We start from the raw sequence: 25,875 nt of genomic DNA, 5'->3' as shown, positions 1-25,875 counted from the left end.
ATTCACTGCAGCACTATTTACAACAGCCAAGAAATGGAGGCAACCTAAATGTCCATCAACAGAGGAACAGATAAAGAAGATGTGTACATATATACACAGTGGAATATTATTCAGCCATGCTACCGCTAAGTCGCTTCAGTTGTCTCCGACTCTGTGCGACCCCATAGATGGCAGCCCACCAGGCTACCCTGTCCCTGGGATTCTCCAGGCAAGAACACTGGAGTGGGTTGCTATTTCCTTCTCCAATGCATGAAAGGGAAAAGTCAAAGTGAAGTTGCTTAGTCATGTCCATAAAAAGAATGAAATGATGCCATCTGCAGCAGTGTGGATACTTCTAGAGACAGCCATGCTGAGTGAACTCAGATAGAGAAAGACAAATATGATATCTCTTACATGTGAAATCTCAACAAATGGTATAAATGAACTTATTTACAAAACAGAAATAGAGTCACAGATGTAGAAAACAAATTTATGGTTACTGAGGGGGAAAGAACAAGGAGGAGGGATAAATTGGGAGATTGGGATTAACATATATGCACTACTATATATATATATATACACACACACACACATATATAAAAAATAGATAACTAATAAGGACCTACTCTATAGCACAAGGGACTCTATTCAATATTCTATAATGACATGGGAAAAGCATGTAAAAAAGAATAGCTGTATGTATACATATAACTGATTCAGTTTACTGTAAATCAGAAACTAATACAATACTGTAAACTAACTATATTGTAATAACAATAAAAAATACATGATAACTGGGGTAAAATTACTTTTCAAAAAATCAAGTGGTATTCCTGAAGTCATGGTTTGTAAAGGGCATTAACAATCTTTCTACCCCAGACTATAAGCAACAGACAGGGCTGTACTAAAACTAGTTTGACAGACTCAAGGGAGTTAAATGCAACATTCTATGTCTTTCCTTTTGGCAAGTGCTTTGATCCATACCTCAGGAAATACAAACTAAAACAAAACACATTCACTATCAATAATCTACTGGGAGTGATTAGTTGGTGTTCACAAGTTACCTATACAATATAGCAGAATCCAAGGATTCAAGAAAAGTATTTTATGGGTTAAGAGTATGACAGAGATGATTACAATCATAAATATTTTTCAGTAAAACATATTAATAGGCATTACAAAGGAAATAAATGTTTCTGTGTATCTATATATGTGTGTGCATATATAGAAACACATGTATCAAAAATAGCCTATCATTTCATGTCAGATTTTGCCACAAAAGTGTAGGAAGATAACTTAGGAAAAAACTGTTTTCAGTTTTTTTAAATTTAGAATTGCAGATGATGAACTGTAGACTTGTATGAATTTTTTTAAAGTCCAGAGCTTCCTCATGTATGACATAGGGAGTGTGATGGTTAATTTTATGTGTCAAATTGGCTGGGCCATGGTGTCAAGATGTTTGGTCAAACATTATTCTGGATGTTTCAATGATAGTATTTTTGGATAAGATTTACATTTAAGTCACTGAACTTTGAGTAAAGCAGAACGCCTCTCATAATGTGGGTGGGCCTTATATAATCAGTTGATGGCCTGAATAGAACAAAAAGCTGACTTCCTCCAAGCAACAGGGTACTCTGCAACAGAGGACTTTTGGACTCGAACAGTAACACTGGCTTTCAGATTTCCAGCATGAATGCCTTTGGACTTGAAAAGGAACAGCTTGACTATCCAGCCTGCTAGTCTTCTCAATCAGAGTTTGGACTTGCCAGGCCTGTACAATCACTTGAACCAATTCATTAAAATAAACCTTTACACACACAGACACACACACACACATTCTCTCTCTCACATACACCTTATTGGTTCTGTTTCTCTGAAGAACCCTAATACAGGGAGCATAATAGCATTTACTTCATAAAGCTTTTGTGATGATTAAAGGAGTATGTAGAGTGGCAAACAGTGTATATTCAACATATAGTTACCATCATAAATGTGTGCGGAGAAGGCAATGGCACCCCACTCCAGTACTCTTGCCTGGAAAATCCCATGGGCAGAGGAGCCTGGTAGGCTGCAGTCCATGGGGTCGGTAAGAGTCGGACAAGACTGAGCGACTTCACTTTCACTTTTCACTTTCATGCATTGGAGAAGGAAATGGTACCCCACTCCAGTGTTCTTGCCTGGAGAATCCCAGGGACGGGGGAGCCTGGCGGGCTGCCGTCTATGGGGTTGCACAGAGTCGGACACGACTGAAGCGACTTAGCAGCAGCAGAAATATGTGTGTGGCTTCCCAAGTGGTGCTGGTGGTGAAGAACCTGCCTGTCAATGCAGGAGATATAAGAGACATGGCTTCAATCCCTGGGTTGGGAAGATTCTCTGAAGGAGGAAATGGTAACCCACTCCAATATTCTTGCCTAGAAAATCCCACGGGCAGAGGAACCTGGCAAGCTACAGTCCATGGGGTCACAAAGAGACAGGACTTAAGTGACTTAGCATGCACATCATAATCTTTAGACTGATGTTAAACCTCATTTATTTTATATGGTTTTGTTCTTCCTTACATAAGCATTGTGAACTGAACAACATCAAGAATTACACTATGACAAGCACATGGTGGTGTCTTTGGACTGCACCGACTTAGTTAACCTGCAATTATGTTTCCCAGGATTCCTTTCCCTGCCTGGTCCTGGGCTGGTGTTGACCATAAGAGAAGTTTGTGCAGTAGCTGTGAAGGCTGACAGGATACCTGGCCCTGTGGCAGCTCCTGCACAGCTGCTGATATGTTAGGTCACTATAATGGTGTGGGGCACCACCTGAACCTTCAGCAATTCCATTTTCTGCCTCTTGTTAGACCTCCTCTTTTGGCCTCTTGGACCATGTACAGATCCATGGTGAAGGGCAGCAGCCTCTCCTGCAGGTCATCCACAAAGTGGTTTGAGGTGGAAGTGATGAGAGACAGGTTGAAAACAGGGTTTCAGTTTGTCCTTGTGAGCTGTTTCATCTGCATTCAGCTGTCCTTCACAACTGCTGGTTCAGAGACCCACAGTGACTTCAGGTTTAGCATCAGATGCAGAGACAAGTGCATTTAATTGAATTATCTACCAGTGCCACTGCATAAGGTCTAATTCCTACAATAAATCCCATATTCTATTACTATTCAGTACTGTCCGGAGTAGTTCTGTTTCCTTGAATAAACCCTGATGCATAGAGAAATTGGTACCAGAAGTAGTTCCAGAAGAATATAACCTTATGAATGGGTACTCTAACTGGTTGTGAATTACCTAGAATTGTTCTATGCTCTGCTTAAATTTAAAGGTCAGTGGTAAAGGGGACCATGATAATCCATGGTAAAAGAGTTAAATTATTACCTGTATAATCAAGTGCCTGTATACTGTAACATTTTGAGTGACTAAATAATGACAGGGAATGAAGAAAATAATGCAGCTTCCAGGTATAATGGAAAGCTCTGAAAATAAAAATAAAGGGCTCAGAGTTTTAAATTCTGAGTTCAAAGTCTAGGTTAGGGGGCCAGAAGCTGCTGTTATTACCCTAAAAGAAACCCTTATCTCCAGCAGTTGCAAAGCTGAATTTTCTGAAAATCAAATCCAAAGTCTAATCCCAGGAATGGCTGAATACCACCACAGGCTGAATGCATAACCTCGCAGGGTCTTTTTTCCCCTCCAAGTTGAAATGGGGACATGTGAACAGACAGACTCCAATGAAGCTGGAGCCTTGAAGCCCTAAATTCTGTAAGGCTTTCTCTGAGAGTAGAAGCAGTTCTTCTTCTCTATTTGGGAAGGTAAGTCTCCTTTGCCTGAAGAATATGTAAAGGACTCACCTAAGGAGGTTGCCTTGCAACGAATAGGTAACTTCTTTCAGGAATTACCGTGCCATCATCCATTGCTTCTACATCTATGGCCAGATTGAAGTCTACTTAGCTCTAGGAAATGAGGTAGAAGACGAGACCTCTGAGGTGGCAGAAAGCACCATGATAATTACATGATTTTGCCAATTTTACATAGAAATCAGAGAGTATGTGTGACTAGATCCTAAGGGTGCTAGATTACAGCAAAAAAAAAAAACAAAAACAACAACACTGGATGAGGCCATGTTTACCAATATGGGCTCACAAAGCAGATATTCTACATCCAATGAATTAGCTCAAGTATTTTGGTTTGCTTGGTTGGTTGAACAAAATCTGGATTCAAAGGTGACCTATATGGAATACTGAAATGTAAAAAACTCGTTGTGCAGCACGGAGCAGACTTTCTCAAGCATGGCACTACTAACACCATTGGCTGGAAAATTCTTTGCTGTGTGGGGCTGTGCGGAGCACTGCAGGATGGTTACCAGCACCCCCGGCCCCTATACACTAGCTATCAATAGTGTCCCTTAATGTGTCTGAATATTTTCAAGAGAAATGTTCCCAGGAAGAGAGGAGGACACACTCATCCCCATGTGAGAATCTGGTGTTGAGAAAGTTATCAGAGGTCAGGGAGACTGCCTCCTTCAGGAGGGTCTAGAGGACACTGCCTTCACCAGGACTATGAGAAATACAGTCAGGAGGGGTGCCTCATTATCCCTGAAGAGGTCTGTAGTGGCTATTCTCTGGGGGACAGAAATGACAGTGGGAACTGCTACCATGGATCTGGACTACCTGAATTTAATGAAAATGATACAATTCTCAACAGCAAGGGCAATGTAGTGGCCTTAAATCTCCAAAGCAAATGCAGTCATCATTACAACAGCAGTAGAGTTCAAATAGTAACCCGCAGAATCTGATTTGCAGAGATCTTTGGGGCTTGATAATTTTATCACTGTCATCCTAGAATTGAAATAGATGGGCAGTCTACTCAAGTCTTGTTTGATCTGCAGAAGAAAAGCTCCAGATCTTATGAATAGCAGTGTTTAATCACTATAAGACAGTGTCATGGCTCTTTAACCCGAAGAATTGATGCTTTTGAGCTGTGGTGTTGCAGAAGACTCTTGAGAGTCCCTTGGACTGCAAGGAGATCCAACCAGTCCATTCTGAAGGAGATCAGCCCTGGGATTTCTTTGGAAGGAATGATGCTAAAGCTGAAACTCCAGTACTTTGGCCACCTCATGTGAAGAGTTGACTCATTGGAAAAGACTCTGATGCTGGGAGGGATTGAGGGCAGGAGGAGAAGGGGATGACAGAGGATGAGATGGCTGGATGGCATCACTGATTCGATGGACGTGAGTCTGGGTGAACTCCAGGAGTTGGTGATGGACAGGGAGGTCTGGCATGCTGCGATTCATGGGGTCGCAAAGAGTCGGATACGACTGAGCTACTGAACTGAACTGAAACTTGAATCTGTTCAGATTCAGAGCCCCTTGAGTGGAGGAAGAAGTTGCAGGTTCCTTTAAAGGAACCTTTTATACATTCATATATACTTCCTCCTAGCTTTTCCCTAAAAAGGACCTGTGAAGAGTAGGCAGGGTAACCATGCAACGGGGAAGGGAAATTCAGACACTTTAACGATTACTGGAAACGACAAATTCCTAGAGATTCTAAATACCACTGTGGTCCATCAAGCAGAGGAGAAGTAATTGCAGGTGGGTCATCAAAGGACTTTCGGCTTGAGCTGTCTCAGCGGGCCCAGGGTGTCCATAATCCTACCTTGTGGTTGTTTCCTGATTCTGAGATACATAATTGGGAGACATATTAAGCAACTAACTGGCAAAATCCATACACTGGTTCCCTAACCAGTGAAGTGAGGGCTGTTATGATAGGAAAAGGCCAAGTAGCATTTGATGAAGTCCAGTGAATAGAGGAAAAGTAGAATAAATGCTGGATTTTAACTTCATCTTTCCAGAAAAAGCTGTTTCTATAATATCTTCCAAAGGTGACCAAAGAATTTTTTCTTTAATATCATTCTGAAGTCACAGACTTAATATATTTGGTATGTTAACATTTACTGCAGATATTTTCTTTGATGAACTATCAAACTGTCACCATATAGGCCAGTGGGAGCTTCCTCAAGTTGGCTACTGGGTCCTTTTGATTTGATCCCAATAATCTTGGTATTGTCCATGCCTTTCGCTACCACAAAGTGTTTCCTAGGCTCATCCTGTACTTTCCTATCTGAGATCTGTAATCAGTCATTTCTCTAAGGAGTCCTGGTTTCTTTTAGGATACCTCACCTGCATCTGAATACTGGCCACTGTATCTAGGTCCTTTCACCAGTCAAAGCTAGTAAATACCCTGACAAGGGCAGAATAGTACACACACTGTACACTATGCTTTTTTTTTCGTTTTCACTTAATATTTTGGATACTGCTCCATGTGTAAGTATTTTGGCTGAGATTACACTATATCTCTATATCGTCAGGGCAGGGGGTATTAACAAATGTATAATATTAAGGATTCTGACCAATTAATATGATATCTCTATTTACTTAGACCTTTATTTTTAATATCCTAGTTTTCACGAGAAAGTCTTACACATTCTTTGTTAAATTTATTCAGACATTTGATATATTTTGATACAACATAAATTATACTATTTTTAAAGTTTTATTTTGAAATGTTTGTTGCTGGGATGTGGAAACACAATTGGTCTGTGAATTATTTTGGATTTTCTACACATACAATCATTATGTCTGTGAAGAATGACTGTTTTCTTCTTTTCCAGTCTGTATACCTTTTATTTCTTTTTCTGGACATAGTGCACTGATTAGGACTTCTGGTACAAATACTAACAGAAGTGGTAATAGTGGTCTTGGTCATCTTTCCAGTCTTCAAAGAAAAGCTATTAAGATTTATGTTTTGCTATTCAGAATAATGTTTGATTTAGAAGAGATACCTTTATAAAATTAAGTAAATTCTATTTCTAGTTTGCTGAGACATATTAAAAATCAAAAATGGATACATATTAAATTTTCTCAAATACTTTTTCTATCTCTATTGAGATAACCTTATGATTCTTCTCTTTTAATAAGTAATGTGGTAAATTACATCAATTTGTTTTCTAATGCTTTAATAATTTTGCATTCCTTGGATAAAGTCAAACTGGTAATAATTTTTTGTTATTTAATGCAAATAGATGCTTTTTATAATTCATGTAACGTTTTTAGCCATGAGAGGACAGGTCCAAATGTCCTAGCTCACCAATAAACACAAGCAAAATTTTCCCTTTCTTTCAAACTAATTCTAAATACATTTTCATTCCAGCATTTCACTAAAACTGTTCTTATTTTTATTATCAATAATAAAAGCACCACAGGGTACCAAACCGAAAGGTTCATTCTCAGTTCTATCTTACTCAACCAGTCACTAGCATTTTATAAAACACTATGGTTGGTGGTGGGGGCAGGGGGGTTGGCCAAGCTAGCAGAGTAAAAAGACTCCAAGCTCGCTTCCTCTCAAAAGTAATAACTATCTGCAGAACAGCCATCAGTGAAAAAGCCCCAAACCTACCAGAAAAGATATAAACTAAAGACATAGTGAAGGAGCCACAGTGAGATGGGTAGGAGGGATGGACTCCTGATATAATCAAGTCCTATACTCTCTGGTGGGCAACCCACAAACTGGAGGATAATTATATGCAGAGTGAGAGTTCTGAGCCCCATGTTGGGTTCCCCAGCCTGGAGGTTCTGTACTGTGAACACAAACCCCTGGAGATCTGGCTTTGAAGGCTAGTGGGGCTTAATTTCAGGAGCCCCATAGGACTGAGGGAAATAGACTTCACTCTTAAAGGGCACACACAAAATCCTACATGCACCAGGACCCAGGGCAAAAGCAGTAATTTGATTGAAGCCTGGGCCAGACTTACCTTGTTGGAGAGTCTCTGGGAGAAGTGGGGATGCCTGTGACTCTTCCTGTGGACATAGACACTGGTGGTAGCCATACTTAGGAGCTATCTATTGTATAGCTACTGATGCTTGTGGCTGCCATCTTGAAATCTTCCCTCTGGTTCATTAGTGTCAGGACTTGACACCACCCAACAGCCTGTAGGCCCCAGAATTGGGATGCTTCAGGCCAAAAAATTAACTGAGTGGGGTTACAGACCACTCATCAGTAGACAGGCTGCTTGCTGCTGCTGCTAAGTCGCTTCAGTTGTGTCTGACTCTTTGCGACACCATGAACTGCAGCACACCAGGCCTCCCTGTCCATCACCAACTCCCTGCCTCTAAATATGGCCCTGCTCAAAGGACCAAGACTCCGCTCCACCCACCACTGAGCAGGCAATAGCCCTGCCATCCAGGAAGCCTGCACAAGCCTCCAGACCAGCCTTACCCACCAGAAGGTAGACACCAGAGGCAAGAAAACCATGATCCAGCAGCCTGCATATCCAGTCCACTAACAGTAGGCCAACACAAGCTTTGGAACACAGCAATCCCCCATAAGCAACTGTGTCAAGAACCTGCCCCCGCTCATCAGCAATCTGACATCAGCTCTGGGATCCGTGGGCCCTACAGCCAGATTCCAGGAAGCGGCTCTGCTCGCCACTAGTATGGCATTAACCCCAGACCTAGAATCACAAAGCAGAGGGCAGGCAACAGCTCAGAGTCTTATAAATGCTGACTCTGCCCACCAGAGAGCCAGCACTAGCCTGAGGCCCCTGAGGGTTCCACAACAAGCTGCTTCATAACTGGGTCTCACTAACTAGTTCACAGGAGCATCCATATAAGATACGGCCTGGCAACCAATCAGGCTACAGGACAACAAGCCCACCAGACTGCCACACAGTCAGCCCGCCACAACAGAAGGACCCACGCAGCCCTCTTGGGGTACCCCTAGAACCTACAGTTTGAGTGATGAGAGGGGAGTGTACTGCTGGGATGCATAGGATGTTTCCTACAGAAGGCCGCTTCTCTAAAGTTGAGAAGTGTGACTAATCTACCACATACGTAAAGATACAAATAGCAACTTAGGCAAAAGGAGGAGGCAGAGGAATATACTCCAGTTGAAGGAAGAGATAAAATCCTAGATGAAGAAATAAGTGTAGACAGACAATATACCAGGAAAGGGTTCAGAGTAATGACTGTAAAGATGATCAAAGAACTCGGGAAAAGAATACATACAGAGAGTGAGAAGTTAGTAGTTTCTGTTATAAAGAGAAAACATAAAAGACCAACTAAACAGAGATGAAGACTACAAATGAAATGAAAAATACACTAGAAGGAAACAACAGGAGACTGAATGATACAGAGGAATGCATCAGTGAGCTGGAAGACAGAACTAGGGAAGTCACTGCCACTGTACAGATAAAGAAAAAAAATAAAAAGAAAAGAGGATAGTGTCAGAGACCTCTGGGACAACGTCAAGCATTGTCAAGCATACACTGACAACGTCAAGCAGAGCATTAGCATTTCAGAGAGAAAGGGTCGGAGAAAATATCTGAAGTCATAATAACTCAAAACTTCCTAAGCCTAGGAAAAGAAACAGTCCAGGAAGTGCAGAGAGTTCCAAAGAGGAACCATACTAAGACACATGATAATTAAAATGACAAAAATTAAAGATAAAGAGAGAATATTAAAAGCAGCAAGGGAAAACCAATAAATACCATACAAAGGAATGCCCATAAAGTTATCAGCTTATTTTCCAGCAGAAATTCGGCAGGCCAGAAAGGAGTGGCACAATATATGTAAATTGATGAAAAGAAAAAAACAAAAATCCTACAACCAAGAATCTTCTACCCAGCATGGTTCTCCTTCAGATTTGACAGAGAAATTAAAAGTTCTATAGATAAACAAAAGATAAACTTGAGCACCAGCAAAACAGCTTTCCAACAAATGTTAAATGAAGTTATCTAGGAGAAAAAGAAAGGCCACAACTAAAAACAAGAAAATTACTGAATGGAAAAGCTCACTAGTAAAGGCAAACACACAGTAAAGGGAGGAAATCATCCACACAAAAAGCTAGTAGGGAGGTTCAAAGGCCAAAGTAGTAAAATCATCTGTATCCACAATAAGCAGTTAAGGGACACGCAAAACAATCAGATGTAAAATATGAAATAAAAAATAGTAATCATGGAGGGAAGAGAGTACAGATGCAGGTATTTACAATGCATCTGAAATTAGAGGTCAGCAATGTAAAACAATGTTAAGATCATGGCATTTGGTCTCATCACTTCATGGGAAATAGATGGGGAAACAGGGGAAACAGTGAGAGACTCTATTTGTTTGGGGGGCTTCAAAATCACTGCAGATGATGACTGCAACCATAAAATTAAAAGACGCTTGATCCTTGGAAGGAAAGTTATGACCAACCTAGACATCATATATTAAAAAGCAGAGACATTACTTTGCCAACAAAGGTCAGTCTAGTCAAGGCTATAGTTTTTCCAGCAGTCATGCATGGATGTGAGAGTTGGACTATAAAGAAAGCTGAGCACTGAAGAATTGATGCTTTTGAACTGTGGTGTTGGAGAAGACTCTTGAGAGTCCCTTGGACTGCAAGGAGATCCAATCAGTCCATCCTAAAGGAGATCAATCCTGAATGTTCATTGGAAGGACTGACGTTGAAGCTGAAACTCCAATATTTTGGCCACCTGATGCGAATAACTGACTCATTTGAAAAGACCCTGATGTTGGGAAAGATTGAAGGCGGGAGGAGAAGGGGACGACAGAGGATGAGATGGCTGGATGGCATCACTGACTCGATGCACGTGAGTCTGAGTGAACTCCGGGAGTTGGTGATGGACAGGGAGGCCTGGCGTGCGCAGTCCCTGGGGTCGCAAAGAGTCAGACACCACTAAGCGACTGAACTGAACTGAATGTAAAAAAAACAATTAAAACTGCTTTGTATCTAAAGCAATATGATTTACAAAAACCTTGTGGTAACCACAAAACAAAAATGTGTAACAGACATACACACATAAAAAAAGAAAAAGGAATCCAAACACTAAAGATAGTCATAAGTCACAAAGAAGAGAACAAAAGAAAGGAAAAATCTCCAAAAACAAGCCCCAAACAATTAACAAAATGGCAGTAAGTACATCTCAATAATTATCTTAATTTTGAATTGTCTAAATGCTCCAACCAAAAGACATAGACTGGCTGACTGTATACAAAAACAAGACCCATACACATGCTGCCTACAAGAGACTTCAGATCTAGAGACACACACAAAGCTAAAGTGAGGAAATGGAAACAGGTATTCCATACAAATGGAAATCAAGAGACGGCCAGAGTAGCAATACTTAGATAAAACAGACTGTAAGATTAAGACTGCTGGAAGAGACAAAGGAGGACAACACATAATAATCAAGGGATAAATTCAAGAAAAAGATATAACAAATATAAATGTATATGCACCCCATATATGAGCACCTAAATATATAAGGTAAATATTAATGGACATAATAGGAGAAATTGACAGGAAATAATAATAGTCAGGGACTTTAACATCCCACTTACATCAATGGACAGATCATCCAGACATACAGTTAGTAAGGAAATCCTTGCCTTAAATGACACATTAGATCAAATGAACTTAATTTACATACAGAGAGAATATTCTACCTGAAAGCAACAAAATACACATTCTTTTCAAGTGCAAATGGAACATTCTCCAGGACAGATAACATGCTAGGCCAGAAAATAAGCCTTGATAAATTTAAGAAAACTGAGATCATATTAAGTATCTTTTTCAATCACAAATCTATGCAACTAGAAATCAACTACAGGAAAAAACTATAAAACTACAAACGTGGAGGCCAAACTATAGCTACAAAATCATCAATAGAGCACTAAATCAGAGAGGAAATTTTTAAAATTCCTAGAGACAAATGAAAATGAAAACACAACAATTCAAAACTTACGGGACACAGTAAAACCAGGTCTAAGAAGGAAGTTTATAGTGATACCTGCTTATCTGACATTTTCCCAAAAAGGACACACAGATGTCCAATAGGCATATGAAAAGATGTCCAATATCACTATCATCAGGGAAATGCAAATCAAAACCACAATAAGATATCACTACACACCTGTCAGAATGGCTAACATCAAAAGGAACACAAATAACAAGTGCTGGCAAAAATGTGGTGGAAATGGAATGCTAGTACACTGCTGGTGAGAATGTAAACTGATGCACTCACTGTCGATAACAGTATGGAGGGGGAGAAAAAAACAGTATGGAGGTTTCTCAGAAACTAAAAATAGAAGTACCAATTCCACCCTTGGGTATTCATCTGAAAGAAAAAAAAAAACCCCACTAATTCGAAAAGATACATGCACTCCAAAGTTCACAGCAGCAATATTTACAATTGCCAAAAAATGGAAGCAACTTAAGTGTCCATCAATAGATGAATGGATAAAGAAGACGTGAAATATATACACAATAGAATACTACTTGGCCAAGAAAAGAAACTAGTGAATATAACAAAAAGAAACTGGCTTGCAGCTACAGAAAACAAACTGTGGTTATTGGTGGGGGGAGAGAAGTGGGGAGGGTTAGTATAGGGGTGGTGGATTCGGATGTACAAACTACTAGGTATAAAATAAGCAAAAGCATATATTGTGCAACACAGGGAATATACTCAATATTTTACAGTAACTATAAATTAAAATGTTGTGAATCACTATATTGTACACCTAGAACATATAATATTGTACAGCAACTACACTTCAATAAAAAGAAATAAACTGGCCAAAAAAAAAAAAACAAAGCAAACTTTAATGGTTAGGACCATATTGACTATATCCAAGCTGACTAAATTTGAAACCAGGATCTTTTACTTTGTTAGCTATCTGACCTTGAACAAGTTCCTTTATGTCACTCAGACTCCGTTTATCCATCTGTAAAAAATAAATATCATCTATTTTTATGTCATTCTTTTTGAGTTTTTTTTTTTTTTTACTATTCTTTCTCCTGTTTGTCCCAGAATTTTTTCTCAGGCTCAGCTAAATTTTCATTTCTCTAAACTAAATTTTAGAACTTAGTCCTCAGTTGCCTAATTTCCCTATCCAGACTTATTTTCTATACCTTCTAATTCCATGACTTTAAAAATTATGTGTATGTTAATCACTCCTAAATTTAGAGCTCTTGTTGCAATATCTTCCCTGAACTCCAAACTTGTGAACCTAACAAGGTGATATTCTTTTTTTTTTTTTATTCTGACTTAAAGATCTTTTAGGTAGCTCATACTTAACATGGCCCAAAGCAAACTTTAAAAAAATGATTTCCAGTCCTTCGAAACTTAATCCAAGTTACCATCATTTTGTACTTGGATTGTCACAGTACTGATTCATCTTCTCTCTTCTTCTACCCTTGACCCTCTCCAGGCTATTCATCATAGAGCAGTCAAAGTGACCTGTTGAACATTTAAGCCCAATCATATTATTTTGTTAAAAGCCCTTCATAGCTTCCCATTTCATTCATCATAAAAGTTCACGTTCTTCCTGGGCAAACGTCAGCAAACTTTTTCTTAAAGGGCCAAAGAACAAATATTAGGCTTTGCAGGCCAAATAGATTCTCTTGCAACTATGGAACATTACTATGCTATATCTATACATGAATAGTATTAAGATTCTAAACTGCCATGCCCAACAAAAATCATTGTATTTCCTGGGATATGCATACAATTTATAAAACAAACAATGTTAGTTTGATCTATAATTGTCAACATTTTTCATAGTAATTTAATATTTGCTGTAAAAAATATAAGGTACAGACTTACATATTTTTACAAAAAGATTATGGCAAGGACATTAAACTAAAGGTTAAATAATTTTTCTGTACAATGTACCAAAGAATTAATAGTGGACTTACTTTAGATTATTGATTCTAATTTCTGCACTTTCAGTGAGTTTCTTTGTTTCTTCTTTCCACCTATTGGCTGCTTTCTGTGTAGTAGCTAAGAGATGCCTCAGTTCAACAGTGGAATTTCGATTACTGTCTTCCATTTCTCTTAATTGAACTTCAAACGCATGTTCCTTTATTGAAAATTCATGCTCCATTGTACTGATCTAAGGAATAAAATGAAAATAGTATTTTCTTTTTCTTTTCTGTTATTCTAGGAGACATAGTGATCACTGATAAATACAATCATTTATTGTGTGGTCTGTGGCATAGAAATGTTTGGATGAGGAATCTATATAAAAATTAATTTTACAATTTGTCTCCATCATAGATGAAGACTTATCCTATGTTATAGTACAAATTTAATGAAAGCAGAATTAAGATGGAGAAATATCAATAACCTCAGATATGCAGCTGACACCACCCTTATGGCAGAAAGTGAAGAGGAACTAAAAAGCCTCTTGATGAAAGTGAAAGAGGAGAGTGAAAAAGTTGGCTTAAAGCTCAACATTCAGAAAACGAAGATCATGGCATCTGGCCCCATCACTTCATGGGAAATAGATGGGGAAACAGTGGGAACAGTGTCAGACTTTATTTTTGGGGGCTCCAAAATCACTACAGATGGTGACTGCAGCCATGAAATTAAAAGACATTTACTCCTTGGAAGGAAAGTTATGACCAACCTAGATGGCATATTCAAAAGCAGAGACATTACTTTGCCAACAAAGGTCCGGCTAGTCAAGGCTATGGTTTTTCCAGCGGTCATGTATGGATGTGAGAGTTGGACTGTGAAGAAGGCTGAGCGCCAAAGAATTGATGCTTTTGAACTGTGGTGTTGGAGAAGACTCTTGAGAGTCCCTTGGACTGCAAGGAGATCTAACCAGTCCATTCTGAAGGAGATCAGCCCTGGGATTTTTTGGAAGGAATGATGCTAAAGCTGAAACTCCAGTACTTTGGCCACTTCATGTGAAGAGTTGACTCACTGGAAAAGACTCTGATGCTGGGAGGGATTGGGGACAGGAGGAGAAGGGGACGACAGAGGATGAGATGGCTGGATGGCATCACTGACTCGATGGACGTGAGTCTGAGTGAACTCCGAGAGTCGGTGATGGGACAGGGAGGCCTGGCGTGCTGTGATTCATGGGGTTGCAAAGAGCTGGACACGACTGAGCGACTGAACTGAACTGACTGACTGACACATTTTTTAACACTTTCCCCAACACCTTGAAATGACAGTAGGAAAAAAACATACCACTAATATAAACCTGCTTTCATGATCTATTTTTACTTTTGCTGCCTGGATGGACAATAAATGTTCATGCTCTTAGTAACTGAGAGCTGGGTTTAAATTGAAGCCATTTATGTTTTTTAAAACACACAAAAAGATGTTTATTGGCTTATTATAAAGGATACAACTCCAGCAGAGCCAGATGGAATAGAGATACACAACAAGGTACAGGATGGTAGGGGGTGTGCAGAGCTTCCAAGCCCTCTCCAAGTATGCCATGCTCCCAGCACCCTGATGTGTTCATCAAAAGCTCCTCTGAGAGGCTCCTCAAGCCACTTTTGATTTACATACTAAAGTTCAGGTTCTTTCAAAGAGCTTTGTAAAGTTAAAAAAAAAAATTATATACGGGAATTCCTTTACTACCACAGTTACGGTATACACGGACAATTTCCCCTCCCCTCCAGAAAAGACTAAAATGCTTTTCAGAAAGTTATATGTAAATGTCTTCAATTATTTCTAGGTTATTTATGTTATTATAGTAAAAAAAAAAAAAAAACCTTAATGTAGAATGAACATATGAATAAATGCTCTTTGGATACCCTAAAGCTTTCTCAACTTGAGGTTCAAGGAGAGAATTAACCCGAATGCTCTAAAGTACCCAATGTATGTAATGAACTGTCTGCTTTCATATACATCTAGAATGAAACTACCTATTACCATATTTGAGGCAACTGATAAAATAGTTAAGTAGTTACTAGAACAATTTCTTTTACTCTCAGGCTATCTGTATCTTGCTACACTCAAGAAATATTATAAGGAACACCTATCTTGTGATATTTTAAAGAAATGTACTTTAAAAATGGTCACAGCTGGAATGGCTTCTAGTAAGTTATTAAATATGACTACTTTCAAACTGAAAAAAGAATGAATAAGAAGCCTCAATTTTATTGATTCAAAAAACAAAGAAAACTCAACAGCAGCTAAACTCATGGCTCGTGGGGGAAAACTACAAACATTCTGTCCTCATTACTTCTGCTCAATGCTGCACACTTCCGAAATCTCTTAAACTTGCTTTCTCAAATGGTACACAAGTACAAGACCGACTTTATAAATACTGGCACTGGAAAAACTACCTTGGATTTATTAATTTTGTATCATATCACTCCTGGGCAAGCCTCCCGAGGCTCTGTGACTTCTGCTCTATTTAAAACATTTTTAAATTACTGAATTTTACAAATTTTGAACTGAATATCCTTCCTTGCCTCGATCTCCACTTTCTCTGGAGAAGCCACGGTTCTGATATCTTAGGTGGAAGTATTTAATTCTGCCTCTGTCTCTCTCACATACATCATGTATTAAAAACTGATCTATAAATCTACATAGTTTTATCACTCTTCCTGCCTAGTTAACTCCCCATTTCTACTTGACAAGCTTGACAAGCCTTATTCCAAGGTCCTTCATGATAACCTGCTCTCTACCTAATTCTATGAGACTGTGTTATACTACTGTTCCCTTCTCTTTGTTTCTGTCACAATGCATTCTCATTCCTGGATCTTCTTACATGCTCCCTTTGACTAGAATAATCTTTCCCCTCCTGCTTATCTTAGTTATTTCTACTCAACTTTTAGAACTTAGCTAACTTATTGCTCCCACAGGGAAATTCTCTTACTATCTATCTAGAAAAAGCTCTCATAGTGTCCTATGCTTTTCCTAAAGAGCATTTACTAGTTTGCAAAGATACAATTAAAGTTTGCCTACCTCCATGCAAATAATAAGTTGTTAAGGATGGGGACCATGTCTTTTTCGTTTACTATTACATCTTTAGTGTCTGAATCATAATAAAGGTATCAAAATTCAGTCTTTGAATGAACCCCAGATCCTTCAGTTGACACAGTTCCGACTTAAACTGGACAGGTCTGCAATGATGCAGGATGGATAAGGGCCAAGACAACTCTGTCTTCAAAACAAAAGTCTTACTAATGATTCAATTCAGAATGCAGGGTCGGAAAAACAGATTTATGGTCTCCTTCCCCTCTTCCTTTGTGTCCTTCCTTTGCACAAAACTATTCACTCATGTAGACAGGATTGCTAAAAACTAACCATCTCCTAATTTTATATTTTTATGAGGAGTATTTAGACCACAAAGATATGTAGATCCTTTGCAGAAAGAAGGAAGGAGTTAGGAAAAGAGGAAACTGGGTAGTGGCTTTAAGATCAAATGAAAACTTCATAAAATAAGTTGTTATGGTTCTCAACCAACTGCCCTCTGAATAACCAACTGTTTTGATCTTTCTGGCTCCTAAAGATCCCACACTTTTTCATGGGGGAGAAAAGCAGCAAAGTGTAGTACTAGATTCTTATGTTGTCAAAGAAGGAATCAGCTAGAAAGCAATTTATCTGACAGCCCTCCTCCATAAAATAGAATTACAGCTATCTAGTCCCTTATTTTGGAGAAGGAAATGGCAACCCACTCCAGTGTTCTTGCCTGGAGAATCCCAGGGACGGCAGAGCCTGGTGGGCTGCCATCTATGCGGTCGCACAGAGTGACTTAGCAGCAGTAGCAGTCCCTTATTTTGGAGAAGGCAATGGCACCCCAGTGCAGTACTCTTGTCTGAAAAATCCCATGGACAGAGGAGCCTGGTAGGCTGCAGTCCATAGGGTCGCTAAGAGTCGGACACGACTGAGAGACTTCACTTTGACTTTTCACTTTCATGCACTGGAGAAGGAAATGGCAACCCACTCCAGTATTCTTGCCTAGACAATCCCAGGGATGGGGGAGCCTGGCGGGTTGCCGTCTATGGGGTCGCACAGAGTCGGACACGACTGAAGTGACTTAGCAGCAGTCCCTTATTCACCAATGATTCTTTTCTTAAGCTACATGCAGACTTGGCATAAAGGGAGCATTTCTGGTAGGAAAACTTTCTTTTTGTTTTTCCAAGAAACATCAGTTATTATTCTGAATTAAAGATAGACTAAATGCAGTGTCAAGTAGGGGAAATTCATGCATTCCCTTCTCTCCCATTATAAGAACCCAATCCCCAAAACACAAGTATACTGTAAAATTATGCAAAATATAAAAAAATTAAAAAGACAAATATATAGTCTCTGTAATCTACAACTCAGAGAGATAACTACCTCTAACTTTTACATCATTGTTATTTATGAATTTTAAAATTGAGATTAGTGGATACAGGATTACAATATATATAAATACATATATATATTTTTAAAAATATTTAAAAATATTTTTAAAATATATTTTTATTTTTAGTTTTCATTTTAAAAAATACTTAGGACATAACAATACAAACACATTATAAATTATTTGGAAACGTGATTTTTAATGATGACTCAATACAGCACTTTATAAATGTACCATAATTTAACTATTTCTAGATAGGTTGTTTTTAATTTATTACAAATAATGTTGCAATGAACTTCCTTAAATTATAAGACACTGTAATTATTCTATTATGACTAAATTTTATAGACTCTCAATGTGTACCATTTTACAACTGCAGCTGCACATTCACTCAAACTGACAACTTTGCAGTTAATTAATACAGAGTTTAAACTTTTAAAAAACTTGTTTATTAGCAATTTGTTTTTCTTAGTTTGTGAATTCTGCTCACGTCTCATACATGTTTCCCTATTGGGTTACAATTTTTTCATATTTTTTAAAGCTCCTTGTATGATCTTTGTCTTCTGTCATATTTATTAAAACTATTTCATCCAGTTATTTCTCTTTAAAATATTTTTAAAGTTGTTTTACATATTTAAAAACAGTATACTAACGCATATATATGGAATTTAGAAAGATGGTAACAATAACCCTGTGTACAAGACAGCAAAAGAGACACTGATGTATAGAACAGTCTTATGGACTCTGTTGGAGAGGGAGAGGGTGGGAAGATTTGGGAGAATGGCATTGAAACATGTATAATATCATGTATGAAACGAGTTGCCATTCCAGGTTTGATGCACGATACTGGTTGCTTGGGGCTGGTGCACTGGGACGACCCAGAGGGATGGTATGGGGAGGGAGGAAGGTTCAGGATGGGGAACACATGTATACCTGTGGCAGATTCATTTCGATATTTGGCAAAACTAATACAATTTTGTAAAGTTTAAAAACAAAATAAAATTAAAAAAAACAAAAACCTTATATATAAATCTATCAATATATTTATTTATTTGCAATTCTCCCATTTTTCAGTTTTGCTGACAAAGTTCTTTCCCATCTATCAGTTAAATATTCAACTTCATTTCCTACTAATGCTGTATATGGTCACTAATAGTTTTTAGTTATTAATTCATATGAAATTTATAATATGACATTTAAAAATAAGAAAATTTAAGATTTTTTCAAAGTACACTGTCATTTTTAAATTATGGAAATGTTTCAATATAGAAACTTTCAAGCATATACACAATAGAAAAACTTTACAATGAATCCCTATATGCTTATCGCCTAGTTTCCATAATCATCAAATTCATAGCCACTCCTGCTTGATCTACAATTCTACTTACCTTCTTCTGCCAAGATTTACCTCTCTCTAGCTTACAATGACATATTGAACATGAATTTTAAGGGTACAACTCAATTTTTATACATATAGTGACATATAAGCATCACCACCCAGATTTAGCTACCTCAGAAACTGGCTCTCTTATGTACCCTTCTAATCAGTATTCATCCACCGAAAATGCAACCACTATTCTGATCCCATCCTTATAGGTAATTATGCCTGTTCTTCATTTGCATATAATGAAATTAATATACTGTAAGTTTTTTAATGTCTGGCTTCTTTTTCCAATATTATGTCTGTGAGACTCATCTGCCATTGCTTATAGATGCAGTTCATTCTTTTCATCTATTCCATATATGAACATACCATAATTTATGTCATCTCACATCGATGGACGTTTGAATTATTTCCAGTGTTTTGATAAGATTAAAATTTCTATGAATATTCTTGTACACATATTTTGATGAACACAAGCACTGATACCAGCTGGGTATGTAGCTAGCATTTTTATTATTTGGCATAGTATGTGTGTCCAACTTAAAAAGATACTACCAAATGGTGGCTGCACCAATTTATATAACAAAAATAACCTACGAAGGTGCTGGATTTTTTACAACTTTGTCCACACTTGATACTGTCAGGTTTTAAAATTTTAGTCATTCTGGTATGCATGCTATAGTACCTCATTATAGTTTTAATTATATTTCCACAGTAAATAATGAAGTTGAACTTTTTTTCATGTATTCTCTTTTATAGACTAATTCTTTTGTTCATTTTTGGAAATGGGGTGTCTGTTTTTTTCTTTTGATTAACTTTTTTTCTTACTATTTCATTATTTACTGGTAAAAGTTTTTATATTCTAGATATAAGTCTTTTTTTTTGGTTGTATGTATTATAAATACTTTCTTCTACTTTTTACTCTCTTAATGGTGTCCCTTTTGATGAGTTAAAAATCTTAATTTTAAAGAAATCCAATTCATCTACCTTTTCATTATGATTAGCTCTCTTTTTGTTCTGTTTAGGAAATTCTTTCTTAGCCAAGATCATGAAGTTTCTCCTTGAAGCTCCATCATTTTATATTTCACATTTAGGTCTATAAGGCAGCTCAAATTAATTTAAATAAATGGTGTGATATAAGGATCAAGGTTTATTTTAAAAATATGGACTGAGCTGAAGTCACAATATTTATTGTAAAGATAATTATTTCCCTTCTGAACTTTTGTGGTGCCTTTGTTATAATGAGGTGATTATGAAAACTGGGTTTGTCCCTGGATTCTGTTTGTTCTATTGATCAGGTTGATTATTCTGTTGATTACACACTGTCTTAATTAGTATAGCTTTATATCAAGTCTTGATACCTGGGAGTGTGATTTTTCCCCTTTGTTTTTCAAAGATTCCTCACAGATTAAAGCAAAAAAGCACAAGCTTCTTTGTATGATATGTAAGAGTCTCTTTTTCAGTTTACTTTTATAAATAGCCACAGTGTTTGACATTTGCAATAGGAGGCATTCAATAAAATACGCTGATATGAATTAGGTTGGGATGTGGCTTCGAGTCCTCACAGTAGTGAAAGACCAAGTGAAACACTAATGCTACCGCCCCATGTCCTTACTATGAAAATGGAAGACACAGACCTTTCTCATAAAAAGTAAACGCCACTTTTAAGGACTCCCCCTTCGCACCCCAGACACAAATACAATCAACTGATACAGTTCTAAATAATTTTTAAAATTTTTAAATAGTATTCAAAATGCATATATATTTAATATAAATAGCTATGTTTTACATATAAATGAAACATAATAAGGTCAACTAAAATAAAAAAAAAGAGTTAATGCCACTTTTACAAAAGTCACACAGAATGGGGAAAGGCACAACATACTGATGGTGATACCTGTGCTTGAAACTCCCTCAAACAGGTTATCACATCCCTACTGCCAAATCATATAAGCATTAGAGAAAGAAGCAGGTGGGGAGGAGAGAGAAAAGGGAATTTTTTTCCAGAGGACACTTTTGTCCCTTGCCTTTTCCCTGGAGTGGAATTTTTAGACTACCTATGAGTAGTTCTCAGAGCATACTGATGTACCATTATCTGCAGAGCCAGTTTTAAGAGCTCTATTTTTGAGTGGCTATTAGGTGGTTCAGATGGTAAAGAATCTGTCTTCAATGCGGGAGACGGTTTGATTCCTGGATTGGGAAGCTCCCCTGGAGGAGGGCATGGCAACCTACTTCAGTAGTCTTGCCTGGAGAATCCCCATGGACAGAGAAGCCTGGCAGGTCCATGGGGTTGCAAAGAGTCAGACATGACGGAGCGACTGAGTACAGCACATTTTAGAGGGAAAAGAGGACAGCAGTCCGTAAAGTTATCTATAGTTTTGCTAGCACCGCTTAAATTGCTTTGGCAGGAATATCAGTGCATTTCATGGTTGGAAAAGCATTTTTTTGTGTGTGGATAGCGAAAGCAATCATTTTCAAGTATGCTTGCCAAGTTCTACAATACAGAAAAGACTGGTTAATGCTCTGCATTATGATTTAGTGCTATCTGATGAGAAGGCAAAAACTAAAAAAAAGAGGTCTTAAAAATGTTTTAATAGGTCTCTGTAAATATTCTCTATATTTTGAATTTCACAGGTACACATTTAATTCTAATTAGATTTGAATATACCTTTAATTTGGCTTTTTTTTGAACCTCGAGAGCAATCTTTCTCAAATCTTCAGTCTGTTTCTGTAACTGTTCATTTTCCTGCTGAAGTTTCAACCTTTGTTCACTGACAAATCCACAGTTCTCTCTCTCAGACTCCAATATATTTTGAAGTTTCTGAATCATTTCTTGGCAACGTGATATCTCTTCCGAGGAACTGATTAAAAAAACAAAACAAAAAGAACCTTTAAACTTAATGATCTGGAATAGACGTCAAGAAGTCTGTCCATATTTTATACTGCAGACTTGTTTTCTTTGTTCTGAGTCATTTATCTTCACTGTAGACTTAAACTGTGCGGTTTTACAATGTATGTTACACCAACCAAATATACTCCATTTAGCAATCTTAACTAATAACAGAAAACTGAATTGCTATCACTCACTAAGGAAGTCAACGTGAAACCTCTTTCCAAGTATTATTAACACTGAGAATCAAGGACTTCAGGAGGACAAACGAAAGCTAATGATGAGGAAGGTGGACAGGTAATAATCAAAACTCCTTTAATCATCAATCAACTCTGTAGAAGACATTTGGTGACTATACTAAATTATGAATTATCATAAGACAATTCAAATTAAAAAAAAAAACTGCTAGTTGTATAAACTTATTTTATCACAGTTTAAACAGGTTATATTTCTTGAACTTTCTCAACAATGGATTACTGAGGGACAAGACCTCCAAACATGTATATTGTTTCAACATACTGCTAATTTTTATTCCTATCTTTTAAAATTTCCATCTTTTCAATCCCAGGTAATCAAGTACTATGAACATTCCCTAGTCATTGGGTGTCATAGGAAATATATAAGATCCTTTACTGCCGTAATACTTGTAGCTCCTTTTTTCCTGTCTCAAACTTGGCTAATAAAGTTCCTAATAAAATGATGGATCTAGATAATGATCCTCAAATGATGCTCAAGTCAGAAAGATGCTAAGATCAAAAATAACAACACATTATGTGCCTCCAAACGGGAGTCCAAATTGCTACCATTTATAAACAATTCTTGCAAAAAAGTCAAAGCTGAATCAGATCAGGCCTCTTGATCTAATTTTTTAAAAAATGCATGGGGCAGGAAACAAGGTAAATGAAATGATATAATGCATGTGGGTAGAGAAGACTCTACAACACAAACAACCCAGGTTTTCAACAAATTATTTGTAAGAAAATAAAAGAGAAAGGAGGTGATTCCTAGAGAATATATATCTCCATTCCCATACACACACACCTTTTCTTTATCTTTTCTTCTGTCAACAGGCACTTAGGTTATCCCAATACCTTGGCTATCGTCAATAATACTGATTGCAATGAATATGGGAATGCAGATATCTCTTTGAGACAATCATTTTGTTGTCTTTGGATCTATACTCTGAAATAGGATTGCTGGATCATACGGTAGTTCTACTTTTAATTTTTTGAGGCACCTCCATACTGTTTTCCATTGTGGTTGCACTAATTTACATTCCCACTAACAGCAATCCTGAAAGATGATGCTGTGAAAGTGCTGCACTCAATATGCCAGCAAATTTGGAAAACTCAGCAGCGGCTACAGGACTGGAAAAGGTCAGTTTTCATTCCAATCTCAAAGAAAGGCAATGCCAAAGAATGCTCAAACTACTGCACAATTGCACTCATCTCACATGCTGGTAAAGTAATGCTCAAAATTCTCCAAGCCAGGCTTCAGCAATAGGTGAACCACGAACTTCCTGATGTTGAAGCTGGTTTGAGAAAAGGCAGAGGAACCAGAGATCAAATTGCCAACATCCACTGGATCATGCAAAAAGCAAGAGAGTTTCAGAAAAACATCTATTTCTGCTTTATTGACTATGCCAAAGCCTTTGACTGTGTGGATCACAATAAACTGGAAAATTCTGAAAGAGATAGGAATACCAGACCACTTGACCTGCCTCTTGAGAAATCTGTATGCAGGTCAGGAAGCAACAGTTAGAACTGGACATGGAACAACAGACTGGTTCCAAATCAGAAAAGGAGTAAGTCAAGGCTGTATATTGTCATCCTGCTTATTTAACTTCTATGCAGAGTACATCATGAGAAACACTGGACTGGAAGAAACACAAGCTGGAATCAAGATTGCTGGGAGAAATATCAATAACCTCAGATATGCAGATGACACCACCCTTATGGCAGAAAGTGAAGAGGAACTAAAAAGCCTCTTGATGAAAGTGAAAGAGGAGAGTGAAAAAGTTGGCTTAAAGCTCAACATTCAGAAAACGAAGATCATGGCATCCGGTCCCATCACTTCATGGGAAATAGATGAGGAAACAGTGGAAACAGTGGCAGACTTTATTTTTTTGGGCTCCAAAATCACTGCAGATGGTGATTGCAGCCATGAAATTAAAAGACGCTTACTCCTTGGAAGGAAAGTTATGACCAACCTAGATAGCATATTGAAAAGCAGCGACATTACTTTGGCAGCAAAGGTCCAACTAGTCAAGGTTACGGTTTTTCCTGTGGTCATGTATGGATGTGAGAGTTGGTCTGTGAAGAAGGCTGAGCGCGGAAAAATTGATGCTTTTGAACTGTGGTGTTGGAGAAGACTCTTGAGAGTCCCTTGGACTGCAAGGAGATCCAACCAGTCCATTCTGAAGGAGATCAGCCCTGGGATTTCTTTGGAAGGAATGATGCTAAAGCTGAAACTCCAGTACTCTGGCCACGTCATGCGAAGAGTTGACTCATTGGAAAAGACTCTGATGCTGGGAGGGATTGGGGGCAGGAGGAGAAGGGGACGACAGAGGATGAGATGGCTGGATGGCATCACTGACTCGATGGACGTGAGTCTGAGTGAACTCCGGGAGTTGGTGATGGACAGGGAGGCCTGGCGTGCTGTGATTCATGGGGTCGCAAAGAGTCGGACACGACTGAGCGACTGAACTGAACTGAACAGGATAGAAGGGTTCCCTATTCTCCACATTCTTGTCAACACTTGGTATCTTTTGTCTTTTAGACAATAGGCATCCTAACAGGTATGAGGTGATACCTCACTGTGGGTTAAATTTGCATTCCCTTGATGATAAGTGCCTTTTGATATACCTATTGCTTAGCTCTGTCATCTTCTGAGAAAAATCTGATGAGATCCTTTGCCCAATTTTTTTTTCTTTTGCCATTGAGTTGTTCAAGTTTATTATATATTTTGAAAATTAACTCCTTATCAGGTATATTATTTGCAAACATTTTTTCCTATGCCATAGTGTCTCTGTACTCTGTTGACTATTTTATTTGCTGTGTAGGAAGGTCTCAGTTTGATGTAACTTCATTTGAATAGTTTTGCTTTTGTTACCTGTACTTGTGGGGTCATAGCCAAAAAAAAAAAAAATCACTGCCAAGACCAATGTCAAGAAGCTTTTCCCGTTTGTTTCCTTCTAGCAGTTTCACAATTTCAGAATGCCCATTTAAGCCTTTAATACATTATGAGCTGATTTTTGTATATGGTGTGTGGTAAGGGTCCAGTTTTTCTTCCACATCTAAATGTCCAGTTTTTCTAGCACCGTTTATTGAAGAGATTATACTTTCCCTGTGTGTGTTCTTGACAGCCTTGTCAAACATCAGCTGACCACAAACGTATGCATTTATTTCTGTACTCTCCACTCTGTGCCGTAACTATATACTGTTTTATACCAGCATTGTACTGTTTTGATTACGAAAACTTCATA

The 25,875-nt window shown here is 38.0% G+C and overlaps 1 protein-coding gene across 7 annotated transcripts in view; it reads right to left on the bottom strand.

The window, feature by feature from the left end:
• Positions 1–25,875, bottom strand: part of SCLT1 (sodium channel and clathrin linker 1) — a 237,950-nt gene that overhangs the window by 56,981 nt on the left and 155,094 nt on the right. For all 7 annotated transcript variants that reach the window (XR_011561108.1, XR_011561109.1, XR_011561107.1 and 4 more), the window contains 2 exons: positions 22,170–22,362; positions 13,718–13,914 (listed from right to left, as the gene is read on the bottom strand). Coding sequence is in view for 3 of the 7 variants with exons in the window: in XM_070769109.1 (XP_070625210.1) it covers positions 13,718–13,914; positions 22,170–22,362 (390 nt within the window). In the remaining 4 variants the exon portion in view is untranslated. The remainder of the gene's footprint in view (positions 1–13,717; positions 13,915–22,169; positions 22,363–25,875) is intronic.

The sequence above is a fragment of the Bos indicus genome, chromosome 17, assembly GCF_029378745.1.
Source record: "Bos indicus isolate NIAB-ARS_2022 breed Sahiwal x Tharparkar chromosome 17, NIAB-ARS_B.indTharparkar_mat_pri_1.0, whole genome shotgun sequence".
Classification (NCBI taxonomy): domain Eukaryota; kingdom Metazoa; phylum Chordata; class Mammalia; order Artiodactyla; family Bovidae; genus Bos; species Bos indicus.
The sequence above is the reverse complement of the archived record's forward strand: the minus strand, read 5'-3'. Positions and strand labels throughout refer to the sequence as shown.